At 36.2% G+C, this 13854-nt stretch overlaps 1 protein-coding gene across 5 annotated transcripts in view; it reads left to right on the top strand.

The window, feature by feature from the left end:
- The window catches only part of VWA8 (von Willebrand factor A domain containing 8), a 225603-nt gene that overhangs the window by 163476 nt on the left and 48273 nt on the right, over positions 1–13854 (top strand). For all 5 annotated transcript variants that reach the window (XM_068418061.1, XM_068418042.1, XM_068418050.1 and 2 more), the window contains 4 exons: positions 524–678; positions 2582–2783; positions 8818–8899; positions 10873–11077. In XM_068418061.1, the coding sequence (XP_068274162.1) occupies positions 524–678; positions 2582–2783; positions 8818–8899; positions 10873–11077 (644 nt within the window). The remainder of the gene's footprint in view (positions 1–523; positions 679–2581; positions 2784–8817; positions 8900–10872; positions 11078–13854) is intronic.

The raw sequence follows: 13854 nt of genomic DNA, 5'->3' as shown, positions 1-13854 counted from the left end.
GCAAGGTAAAGGGCTGTTACAGTTGCACGGAATAAAATTTAGTTTTCCTTAGCTTAAAGAAAAAGAAAACTCGACCATTATTTACCAGAAATATATTACAAATAACATTATTTAAATTGCAAAGACAGCAAGACATCTACCAAAAAATGTCACGTTGACACTTACCTGTGCAAACCTACGTTTTGCCTTTTTGTGTCTTTGCATTATAACAATCTTCAATGAGATCACATGCTGTTCTATTCCATAGGCTTCCTGCCTCATTTGCACAGTAGAGAGCAAAATTAAGTGGTATAAGCAACTACAAAGTTAGTATTTCCTGATTTTAAGTACTTAATGTTACAAAAATAACATTATTTCCTGACTTCTTTTCTGTTATAGTGTAGTATAATCGAATCTTCTGCCTTTTAGTAATTTTATGCTCAAAGTAATAGCAATGATCAGTGCTCAGCACTCTTACAGTTAATAGTTTCCTATTGCACATCTGGATTTAATGACTTTCATTTTGTTTAATTTCCCCGTTTAGCATCAGAACTGTGTGTGCCGCATGCAGTTTCAAGTGACCAGCTATCTTCAGAAAACCTCAGTGCAGCTGTGGGACAAAAGATCAGCTCCCCCAACAGGATTTTCTCAGATGAACATAATTACGCTACTATTGTTATTGGTTTCCCAGACCTCTTGGTAAATATTCAGCATTATTATACTATGAAGTAATATGATCTCATTTATTCTGTAACCAGTTAAGTACCTGTTTACCAAATGATACGGATAAGGAAGGGAATGACAGTAAATGACAAATTCATGTAGTGTACACCATTTGGTAGGGTAGTCTAATCTAGAGGGATTCCAGTGAAGTTTGAAATAATAAGAAATTGGATAACATAATATCTAGCACAGAAAAAATTCATTGTAGGTAAGTTCTGAATAGTGCTGGCTAGAGGAACATTTTCTAAATTATGCGTTTTTATAGATTTTAAATTAAATATAACCACTGAGAAAAAGGATATCAGTATAATTTTGGACTGTTCAGTTTGAATTTTTTGCTCAGTGTGCAGCAGCTAGCAAGACTTTAGATTTAAGAAAAAGAAAATTTCTAGCAGCCTTCCAGTACCTGAAGGGGGGCTACAGGGAAGTTGGAGAGGGGCTTTTTACAAGGGCAAGTAGTGATGGGACGAGAGGGAATGGTTTTAAACTGAAAGAGGGAGATTTAGATTAGATATTAGGAAGAAATTCTTGACTGTGAGGGTGGTGAGACACTGGCACAGGTTGCCCAGAGAAGTTGTGGATGCCACCTCCCTGGCAGAGTTCAAGGCCAAGCTGGATGGGGCTTTGAGCAACCTGGTCTAATGGAAAGGTGTCCCTGCCTGTGGCAGGGAGGTTGGAACTAGATGATCTTTAAGGTCCCTTCCAACCCAAACCATTCTATGATTCTATGAAAAAAGATACAGAAAATAGTAACAAAACTATACAGCCCCTTCACTATTTAATAATGTAGTTAAGTGTAAATACTGCATGTAATTGTGCTCACTCCTGTAACACAATTAGAAAAGGACCAGAAAGGAAAGTGAAACTTAACAGTGTAATGACTAAGGCTGTTTCAAGGAGTGGAGGTAAACACAGGGAAAATAAAAGCAGTATGTTTAGTTCTTTGGATTTATTTATATTTACTATATTGTGATACATAAAAAGGGTGGTGCTTATGGAATAAATAATCCTGTGTTACGTTTGCATAATAAATTGGGGCAAGTTAGAAAACTTAACAGTTAACAGACATGAATTTCGAGAAAGCCAAATAATTGAAGAAAATACTCTGAAATCCAAAATGATTCAAAACTACGGTTTTGTCAAGAAGACATTCCCTGTCTTTGGAATTAGCTTTTTATTTTTATTTTCTTTGGAGTTATGTTACCAGATATTGCATATTATTTATAGTAGATGTGAGTTTATTGCTGGAAAAGGGAGGTAGTCTAGAGGATGGAGTACTAAAGATGCCACACACTTCAATACCAACACTGGTGATGAAGCGTTTTGCTGTCCCTGATTTAGACTAAGGCCCTGTCTTTCCTTATACATGGTTCTTCAAGATGAGATGATTTATTCTCTAGGCTCTACTGACTATAGCAGGAGATGAAGCACCTGGCTTACATGTGGACACCTACATTTCTGTCCCTGAACCTGGAGCCAAATCCCAGCCTTAATGCCTAACTTTGAATTCATTACTGAAGTATCTGTTTGCATTTATCTACATTAGTGGAAACTTAGATTATGGTAACAAAGTTTTATTCCAGATTAGGTTATTTCAATGCTTTCTATTCCTGGTTCAACATGAAAAAAAATGTTGATTCAACTTCAGATCTTCAACGAGTCTCAATTCCTAAAACTGGTGTAGGTGGTCTGTTGTTTTTCACTCCTGTAGGAGTTTTAATGACAAAATAATCCAGGTCTTGTCATATAGTGACATGAGAGGTAACCACAGTAGCTACATTTGATTTGAAATTAGATAAGAAGTGGAACTTAGTAAGAAACATGTTCTTAGGCTCAATAATAGTAATGTTTTTTTCAGTAGACTCCTTCTGTCTTGCAGTCTCCTAGTGAAGTGTATGGCTGGAAAAGAAACTCCTCTCTGAGTCGCAAACGTGCTTCTCCTTCTGATCCATTTTATTATGGAGCCCGGAGGAAAACAGGAGCTGCAAAACAAACCAATTGTGTAACTTTATTGGCTTCTAATCAAATAGTCAGAATTTTAGCACCTGGAGATGTGCCTTTGAAAGACATTTACCCAAAAGGTAAGAGGTTCATATACTTGTGCTGCAGCAACTCTACCCACTTGTTTTTGTTTTGTGAACTGCAATCACTCATGAATTATTTTCCAAAATGTTTTTAAAGAATCACAAAGCAAGCATCTGAGGAGGAATGAGAGTAGTTGCACTAATTTTTAAAATTCATTTGGATCTTATTAACGAGCTGAATTATACTTCTGAGGAATTAATGGGCTACGTACACTGTGAATATCCCAGTAGATGGGATGTTCCTCTGTCCACACGGGGAACCACCTACAGGAATATGATCATTCCAGTTCAGCAATCGGCCTTCACCACGTATTTCCAACCTCTGCTCAGTGCCGCACAGACATGCAGTGATAAAACAAACCTGTTGTCCTTGTAGCTCAGTACTCTTGTCTCCAGCAGGGCCAATAGGAGAGGTTATTTTGGGAATGCATGTGAGCCTGGCCACTTCTGTGTCTTTCCCTTCATACTTTCTTAACATTTGTAGTTGTTTTGCTAGGGAAGTTGCAGGGGACATCCCTGCCTCAACCTTGAAATCTCCTTTTATGGACCTGTTGTCCACAAGTTTGTCTGGTCCCTCTTGAACTTGTGTGTCTCCACAGCAAGCTCACAAGTTCACTACTGTCTGTGGCCAGCTGATCTCCTACCAGGTTTATCAGGTGCCCCTCATTCTAGCATTGCAGGGCTGGGTGAATAACAGTTCTGCATTCCCCTTAACCTTCATGACTTTGTAAACTTCAGTCGTATCTGCCTTCTCTCCAAACTGAAGAAACCCAGGCTTCTTAGTTCTTCTCCTTGTTGTTCATGCAACATTCACATACAGCAAAACCATCCTCCACTTGTATGCTGATAGAGCAGGTATAGACTACAGACGTTCAGACTTTTTTGTGCTGCCATGCCAAGCTTTCTGTTACCATTGTATCTTTAGCTTTTTCAGCCAATAACTACAAATATACCAATTAGTGCTAAATAACAGCATTTGTGAGTTTTGCATCAATTACCTCTAGAAATCTCCCAGGAAAGGTCACTATCAAAAGAGAAAACCCCCAAAATATTTGTATATGGTAGAATGGCAGGTTTTTTTAATTCATCAGCACAAGAAGCTATTGCTGATTTGTTCTGTATGTGAACTGTCTGTCCCAGAATAAATGCTTTATTCCACATTAACTCCCTTTTACAAAATAAGCAATCTAATATGTCTGCCCTCATTTAATGCAGATTAACTTCCCTGTGTAGAGAAATCTTTTTATTTATTACTAAAATGATAAAACATTTACTTGACTAAAGAAGCAAAGTCAAGGATATAAACAGGGTAGAAAACTGAAGTTACCTATATTTGTAAAGAAAAGGTTAGCTTTTAAAAAGATTAAACTTAATAAAACATAGTTAAAGTTAGCGTGATGATCTTGGAACTAATTATACCACTTCAGGCTGTAATCTTCTCATAGTTTATAAAACGCTGAAGGGTCAGACTAGGTCTTTTTTTTAGGCCTTCACGGTAAAAAAGAAATCTGACTCTGAAGTGGATGTTATAAAAATTCAGAAGGTAAATCTTCAGAGCTTTTGTTAAAATTAGTTTATTAATTTGGGAGTGAGGGAGGGGTACAGGGCTTCCAAATGATACCTAAAATTGAGATCTTGACAGTTATTTCTAAAAGTCTTTTAAGTTGCTGTGGTATATAACACTTTATAATGCTAGATTAATATAATTAAAAACCAGGGGACATTCTTCACGAATCCTGGATACCAGTGACCTGAGCAAATTACCTGTCTGAGAATTGACTTCTGTCTGACCGAGCAATTTAATTTATATCTGTTGTTATAGATGAACAAGATACTAACGTTTCTTTTTTCCTCAACTATGGTAAAACATATTAATGAATAGTGATTGACAGCTTTAAATTTATAGAAAATTTTATGAGGTACAGTTTGTACAGTGCTTTGTGGCCATTTAAGTTGAAAGATTTAAGGCCTTCTTGAAGATCATTATCATTGATTTTTCTTTTCTAAATGACGTTTTAATTTTGAGTTACCAAAATTGATCTTTACTGAATCGTGTTTAATATGACCCTACTGATACAATTAAATTAGACCTGAGCAAGGCTCTAGGTTTTCTATTGCAAAGCCTTTTTTGAGGACTTCAGACATTTCCATTTGTCAGTTAACAGTCAGTTTTCCTAGTGGAGGAAGAGCTATAAGTGGAGTCCTACAGAGACCTGTGCTACTCAGCATAGTCATGAAAAAAATTGCTGATGATACTGGTTATTATTCACAGTAGAAAGAATTCACCACGAAGGATTAGAGAAAGACTACAATGCTGACTGCAACAGCAATGGTAGATGAATTTCAGTATAGATAAATACAATGTACATGAAGAAAGAAAGAAATAGTCCTAATTCTGCATCTAAAATGATGGGGCTGATCAGTACATCTCAGGAGCATGATTTTGGTGTTATGATAGGTAGTTTCATTAAAATATCAGTTCAAAGCTCAGTAGCAGGCAAAAAAAGCAAATCAAATGTTAAGAATTACTGGGGAAGAAACAGAGAAAAAACAGAGAACATCTTTGTGCTGTTGTGTAAATCCATGTGTCCTTAACACTGTGTGGTTTTGGTCCTCCATCTCAAGGTGGGAGAAGGCTGAACTGGGATAAATTCAGAAAAGGGCAACAAGGATGAGCAAGATTACATAGGCCAAATCTCCTGCATGTGGAGACAAGATCAGGAAAGGGGTATATGGTGGAGTTCTACAAGAATATGTATGGCATGGAGATGTGGAAAAAGCAACAATTTTACACTTGGTACCGGAGTTAGGGGACAGCTAATGAAGCTAGTAGGAACTTAATCAAAACAAACAAGAGGTGGTTCTTCACAGAGAAGGGAACCAACCTGTGAAACTGCTTCCCAAAGGATGTTGTGAATGCTGACACATGGATCCAAAATAAAACTGGGCAAACTCATGGAAAGTTACTAAATATATAGACATAAAAACATAGACACTACATTCGGCTTAAGAAGCCCCTGGATTGGAACTGGTTGGTGACTTGAGGAAAATACCACGTGTGCTTGTCCATTCTTACACTTTTAAAGCATCTAACTATTCTTGGAGACAGGATACTAGATACTAGATTAGAGGAACCAGTATTGCCATTGTTATGGTGTGAATCCAAAATTTTTCCAAGTGAGAAAAGGGAAGACAGAAGAAAAAGAGACATGCATTCATGTACTCACTCGGAAGGTGAGATAATAAGGTACTTACTGTTCCCATTTGAGATACAGTATTTGCAACCCTCTCTGCTGATCTCACTAATTGGCAGAATGTTTAATTGAATGCACATTTAACTGCTACCAGTAGCTGCTTAACAGTCGTGGTCCCTTGGAGATTCGGTGTTGCTTATTCCTGATTATGCTGCATAATTCATGGGGGCCTTTGGACGTTTGGTGATTCATCTGTGCTGTGGTTTCGGCATTGGAAACCTGTAGTTACTTACTTACGAAAGTTGTGTAAGGCTTTGTTCTTAAGGCTTTGTATCCTTTCCTGGGAGATGGTATAGTGAAGCAAAGTCATCCTATTACATAAAACCAAGTATGTGGCAGTTCCTTGAAGTTCTTGCACTAATGTCTTATGTTGCCTTTGAGAAGTTGTTTTATATTTTGCTTCAGTATGTGTATCTATCAGGCTTTCTTTTTCCTTTTCCTGGACAACTGGTCAGTTCTGGCACACAGCCTTCCACTGCTATTAATAATTCATAGTACTCAGCCAAATTCTAGCATACTCCAATATGTATTACCAAAACTGTTCCAGGAACAACAAGCAAAGAAATAATTTCCTTTATTTTTTATTGGAACTGTAAACCAGGATAGTAGTTATGTTTGAAAAGAAGCTATAACAAATAATATTTTCCCCAAAGACTGCTAAACAGATGTATGGCCACAAAATATAAACTCAGAAAAGAGATCATGGCAGAATCCAGCAAATTAGTATTAATGTTTGTTCTAAAAACAAAGCTATAGAAATGAGGGCTTCTTGAGAGCAAATATTTACTTGGATTCTCAGCACTTTCTATATATGAATATAAAATAACAGTCTGTTACTGAGTACGTATCTCTATTAGCGTGACAGTAACTGGAACGACATGTAGTGTAAAACACACAGTTACAGGAATAACCTCAACACATCATCTGGTCCACCTGTTTATATAGGGACAGGATGACACATATTTAGACTCTTCTTAACTCATGTTTGTCAGACAATTGGCTTTTCCTAGTATCCAGCTTTTTTTGCTGTAAATAAAACCGAATACTTCATGTCACCTCCACTCAGTCAGGATAATATTGCTCTCTTTATAAAGATCTTTTCAATGTTATGAGACATGTGTTTTTGAAAAAAAAGTCTCTTTTTAGACCAAAAAAAAAGTGAATTCCTTACATTTGTCCTTATAGCCCATCTCTTCTAACCTCTTTGTCACGCCCAGGACTCTCTCATGTGTCTATGTTTTCCTCAAGGTTTGATGTCTAGAGCTGTGCATAGCTACTCTTCTCCATCAGGCTTCAGCAAAATAGGAACAAACTGCACTCGTTTAGGTCTGATGTTCATGCTTCAACGTAAGATTCTTGACTGCAGTTCTGGGGCCTGGCCAGTTGTTCCTGTGTTGCATTTAAACATTTGATTACCTTTTCTTCACCTTCCTACTCTGCAATCCTTTGTCTTCTTATAATTTAATTTGATTCATTTGTGTTCTCTCTCGAGTTTATTAACTTAATTTTTAATTCTTATCCCACAGTTCTGCCCCTTTCAGTTCAATATCAGCTCTATGTTCTAGATCTTCATCAGAATTTTTAATGTGTATCTTATTCTCCATTACTACCGAAAGACGGAACACATTTTAAAACAGTAACAAAATCTAGGCAAAACAAAAAGTGCTCTGTGTCCCACAAACCCGCTTTTTTCCAGACTTTTTTTTTCCTATTTCCAATATGTTTGATATTTCCATTTTTATGAAGATGAGTAAAGTCAACAGATGTGCTACTGTAGATATGCATACTCTAGATATGTAGATACAGTAGATATGCATAAAGTGCTGCTGCGTATTATTCTTTATGCACATTTGAATATTAGATCCCCTTATATTGCTGATCTTACTGGTCTTTTCTGTGTGCTGTATGTAAGCATCAACACTTCTGCAGGTAACATCAGGCTCTCCTTCATTTCAAGGAGGTGAAATATATGTTTTTTCAGAAGGAAATCTAGACTTGCTTTCATCTTGTGACAATGATATTTTGTACCCATACTATGCAGTGTAATTCAGTCTTCTGGTTTCTTTTCTGAAAAACTTAAGTTCTTCAATTTATTCCAGGCAGAGGAATGTCAGCTCCTAACTGGAAGCCACTTCTGAGCCTGGGCAGAGTGTACTCGTATGTTGGCAAAAGCCAGTGTAGGCACACACACACACAAAAATTTATTTCTGAGAGAGGGACCATAGTATTAGCTGTATACATTAAACTGTCTAAAACCAGAATATTAAATGCCTGATAGTCTAGGACTATTTACTATGAAGTTATAAAATCTTTGCATACTGAGAATCTACCTGCAAAAAGAGTGGTTCAATTTAAGGCAACAACATTTAGGTTAATATTACTGAGAAATTTTCAAGTCAGAATTATAAGCACAATGTTGTGAAATGTTCCTCAATATTCCTTTTAAAGTCAGATATGCAGCTGACATTATCTTCAGTGACAGATAAAAGCAATGAATTAGGGATTGCAGTAATGCCTGATTAGTGGTTTTTGTGAGTAGGGCTATATTTGTGTGTAGTTTTGACATTGTTCTTTTATAATTGTGCCTGTCTGTGTGCTCACTATCATAACAGTAAAACAATTCCGTATTTGCAAGTTATACTCCTGTGTTGAATGTGAAAGCTTATCATTTTCTGACAGGTACTGTATAATGAAATGTTTAAATTTAATCTGCTAAATGCAAATGCAACAACCAGTTAATCATGCAGCAGGAAAATAACATGTTTGTTTATTTTCAGATGTCACTCCTCCAGAAACTGCTGCATACTTGGAAGTTACAGATCTTAACTCAAAGAAAATCAAATACATTGCCCTTCCTAGGTAATTGTTTTTATTGATTAGAGCAGCCTCTGTCTTACAAGAAGAGCAAAGAGAATTTAGTGTGTATTATTACTTCAGGATAAGCAAATATTTCTTCTGATGTGGAAAGTAAGAAGAATTCATACCTAGCGTGTAAAATTCTGCACCTGTTGCAGCATATTTTTGTCAGTATTTTTTATCTGTTTACTAGGTGATATCAATGAAAATACAGCCATTAATTAGTAAATATGAAAGGTAGCTTTATCTTCTGATTTTCATTCCCTTTGCTCTTTCCCTCTCTTCACCCACTTTATCCTCTACCATCTTTCATTTTGTTTTGCTGTCTTTGCTTTCTTTTCCTTTTTCTCTATCTTTAGGGTCTAACAAAGAAAGACAGGCAGAATGATCCAGTGCTAGGTGTTAGGAAACCAGGAATCAAGTTCTGGTCCAATATGAAGTTCACCTCGAAAATAACTTGGCCTTCTCTATGTATTATTTCTCCCTTTGGAAAATATACATTCCCTCACAAGTATCTTGCATTATGTATTTTACACAAATATCTTTTATGACACATTAAAATAGCCAGACTATGTGGCTTCTGTTTGCTTTTAACATCTCTCACCATTATAGAGCATATTTGCAAATGTTTTATGATGTAAACATATATTTTGGTTCCAAATTGTCATTTTCCACTGCAATAATAATAAAGGTTTTCGTTTTAAGTAGCAGTCTCTCAACTTTGCATGTGTGAATAGCACATGTATGAAACCCGCACATCAGCAATTTTATGCTTTTTTAAAAAAATTCTATCCGTTTGATGTTGGTTTTGACAATATTAATTGATTCTCCTTTAAAATAATTCTTCTTCATTAATCATCTGTGGAATTTTTTAATTAATACAGAATTAATTTTTGACTGTTCACCATTTTATGATTGATCCATTGGCCTACATCTTACACAGTCATTCAAAAATTTAATGCATTAACATAGAAAAAGTAGGGAATCACACTTTGTTTTACACTAGGATTTTAGAAGAAATTACAAAAATTACAAAGCCAAACTTCAACGTCACGACCCTTAACCTAGTATGAGGATTTAAGTTATTTATGGCAAATCTGAGCAGAAGTCCAGTTTTAAAAAGGTACTCCATTAAGAACTGATAAATAAATTGACTTTTCATATATATGAATAGTTATATGCTAAAATCTAACAACCTTTCCTCCTTCTGACATAGTTAGCCTAGTCAAATGATTCAGTTGAATTAGTACATGGCGATTTCAGTCATTGGTAGAGACATATGTGTTACTGCTTCTTTTATCTTCTAAGATTATTGATTATAGTATTAGTGCAAGTTGCCAAGTCATTATGCATGTCATTGACAGTACTGAAAAAATGCAAAGAATCTTTCCTACTTTATCTAAACTTCCCTTCTTATTATGTAGCTATTAGGTCCTTTGTTTCAGCAGTAATTTTTTGTTTGCAAGTTAACTGTTTAAAACAGTGCAAAGATTCTTTGTGCATAAAGCTGTGCCATCTTTTAATGAGTGATTAAATCTTCATTTTTTATTAAAGCACTAGAGAAAGGTGTTACTTTAAGTTGATGGAAAGGTATTTTCCTCAGTGCCCAGGTTATATTCTCTCCTATTTGTTTTGTAGTTTTGTATTTTTCTGTAACACATTTTTAAATGTTTCATATTCTTTATAGTTTTTTGTAAAGACTGACTATTTTCAGATAGATGAGATATAGCAGTGGGTTAGGCAACACATTCCCTTTCAGCCTGTTCTTTTATACTACTTTTTACAAGTATCTTTTGGTCATATCCAGTTTCAGTAAGTGGAATGTTTCAGATAAAATAGTGGGTCTGCAGGGCTTAGTTGTAGTCTCTCAAGGAATGAGGATGTAATTTCATTTAATTGTCACCTTAACTATAGAAATACCCATCCTCTTTTTAATGGCAGCTTCAAGAGAAATCACATTAATTCTTGTTTTGCAGATCACAATTTCTCTCTCCATATACATCTTGGCTCTCTAAGATCTCGGACGCCGATGCCCTGTTGGCACCATTGGGCAAAGTAGGTGTGGTTAGTGTGGACATGGGAGGTAGCGTGAGGCTTTGGGAGACGGGGCTGGACAGCCTCCAGCAGTCGCTGCAGGACTGGAGGAACATGATTGGCCAAGAAGATGGTCGTCCTGTGCAGGTAGGAGTTCAGAAAGCTGAAGTGAAAAAACACTTAACAAAATGAGTTGCAAATGAGTTTTCAGCTGGGAGGGGAGTTGAGGGAGAGCTGTGTTGAAAAATGCTGCGAAGTAGAGATATGCCTGTGAAAAAAGTTGAATAGACATCTTCACTGAGAAAAAAAGACACAATAGCTTAATTAGAAACCTTATTTGTGACCTCTGTAATTACGGTTACAGACAGTCTCTTTGTCTTGCAGTGTTTATATTTTGCCAAATTCCAGTACATTTAAGTGCAAATTAATTCTTTATCCTCTGCTGATTTTCAACTCCAACTTTAAAAATGTAGAATAATGAAATTAATTTTTAAGGAAAGTGTATACTTTTCCAGAGTTCAAATACCTGGAAAAAATAATTGTGTTTGTACTTTAGAAAAGAAACTTGAAACCTAGGTGGAAGATGCCTTGAGTTCCTTGTGCCTTGATTTCACAGTAGTGCCTTTGGCTAATTCTGAAAATTCTCCCAGCTGAGCAGAGTTACAAGGGTCTCCATATATCCATGTTCTCCTGTGGAATGTTTAGGTAGATGTTGAAAATATACAGCATATGCATATATGCTGTATGTGCATTTATGTATGTATACATGAGTATTAATGTACTGGCTGGTATGTGTGATCACCATTGCAACACAGAGGGAAAATTCAGGACTGTTCAACTGCATCTTTAATTTCTGTTAGTGATTGGAGAAGGTATTGCTTTCCTTCGAAGAACTAGAGTGTGCTATAGGAGGACTTCTCCACTTTTGACTAGGAAGATCCTGTGTCTATCTACCATTGCAGTTATTTCTGTTTCATGAATTTCTGTTACCAGTTTCACAGTACATTAGAATGGGAAAACAGGATAAGTCTTTTCTAAATTAGATCGCTCTATATTATTGTTTACAAGGTGTCCAGCTATCCCAAGTGTGAATGAGGTTTATTAAGCAGAAAATAGAGCTCTTCTTTCACTTTCTTTTCCTGATCTGAGCTCCCTTTCTACAAGATGGTACAGAAACTTGTGCAAGAACTGACATGTTCTAGTTATTGGACCTTAGCAAATGCCTTTCATAAAAGTCATAAGAAACGGAAACTGTTACCCAGTAGCATGTTTGTGTGGTTGCTGGTTGCTTTACCAGTGCCATTTTTATTACCAATGCAGTAGCACTAGCACCATCTTATGGTCAGTATAGTCGTTTTACACCAGGCCAATTTCATCTTCTAATCAAGTTGACTAGTAGAAATGAAAAGAACCAGGAGGAACATTTAGAGTTTTACTTGTTTTAATAGTTGTTTTTCCTTATTTTTTATTTTTTTATAACTTGTAATTTTAGTCAACAGTATGACTGTACTGTCAATCATAGTCACCTAAATATTAGCAAATACTGGCTTGGAAAGTACACATCATCAGGAAATATTAAGTCATTTAACTAGTAATGTCAAGTAACCATTTTAAAAAAAGGCTAAGACATTTTCCCCCAGTCACAAAACAATTTTCAAATTCTGTTGTAGAATTTCTCTCTCCTGACAGTCTGCCTCTCTAATTAGTAGGCACATTACAGGGTAAAGTCTTCTTATAGTATCTTTCTTCTTTCCTCTGTCAACGCAGCATGTATAGCTCAAGTCAGTGGTTTGTCAGAGCTCAAAATGGCATACTGTTTGATTGGAACTACAGGGCTGAAACAAAGCCTCCTCTGTGATCTTCAGATTATCACTAACTTCTCTTTGTCTACTTTACACACTTTGCTTTAAATGGAAAGATAATGAGACCTAAGAAACTTTGCTTACAACGGCATTACAGAGCAATAAGCAATAAATTAAATCTTTTATTTTCTTTTATGTACATCTCCAATAAGATCACAGATATGTAGTTGCTGTGTAAACTCTATACTTTGCTGTTTGGAGATGAGGGCCTTCACTTTTCCTACTTAACTCAATTTTTCAATGGACCTAGACATAAAAGCAGTACTTTATTAAGGCATTCATTTCTGGAAATGAAAGGATCACATTAGCTTAAAAACATATTCATGTAGATTCCCTGTGTAAGCTAAGCATAGCAAGAGCTCCAGTGTTTCCTGTTCTAGAGACAATTACTTTGCTAAGAAAGCTGCTGCTAAGTATTGCCTGATACCTGTTTTTACAGAATTGGAGATATTTTGCAGCCATGTGTTGGTCTGTTCATTCAAGTGTATGAAAATCACCTTCTTTTGTATAATGTTTCATGCTCATGCTCACATTAAGTATCTTGGAGTCTAATGAGGCACCTCTAATTCCTTGACTAAACCCATAGTTCCCAATCATCTTGTAGCAGAAGCTCATTTAAGAAATTGTTGGTGTTCCACTTATCACTAGTATTCATTCCCCACCCACCCCAATTTCCCCTTGCCTAAAAGCTGCCACAAAGCTACTATAGGCTTAGCAAAGCTTATTAGCCCTTCATGGTGATGTTCTTTGACCAAAGTGAGGCCTGTCTAGGTGGTTGGGAACCACTGTTCTGCAAAAACACTCAGAATCTCTCTGAAGCTTCCTGACTTTTGAGAGAAAAAGAATTAGAGGGCTTTCAATATAAATATAGATTCAAAAAACTAGAATTGGAAACAAATCTTCAACCCGTCTTCAGTTGGAACTATTGGTACTATCTTCTAGGGCTGCATTTTAGCTTTCTCAAACACATTAGAACTCAGAAACAAGCTGTATGTACACAAGCAATGAAATGAAAGAAAACAAACAGCTGTTCCACTTATAATCCATAATTAAGCTCCCTTG

The sequence above is a fragment of the Nyctibius grandis genome, chromosome 2 (assembly GCF_013368605.1).
Source record: "Nyctibius grandis isolate bNycGra1 chromosome 2, bNycGra1.pri, whole genome shotgun sequence".
NCBI lineage: Eukaryota > Metazoa > Chordata > Aves > Nyctibiiformes > Nyctibiidae > Nyctibius > Nyctibius grandis.
The sequence above is the reverse complement of the archived record's forward strand: the minus strand, read 5'-3'. Positions and strand labels throughout refer to the sequence as shown.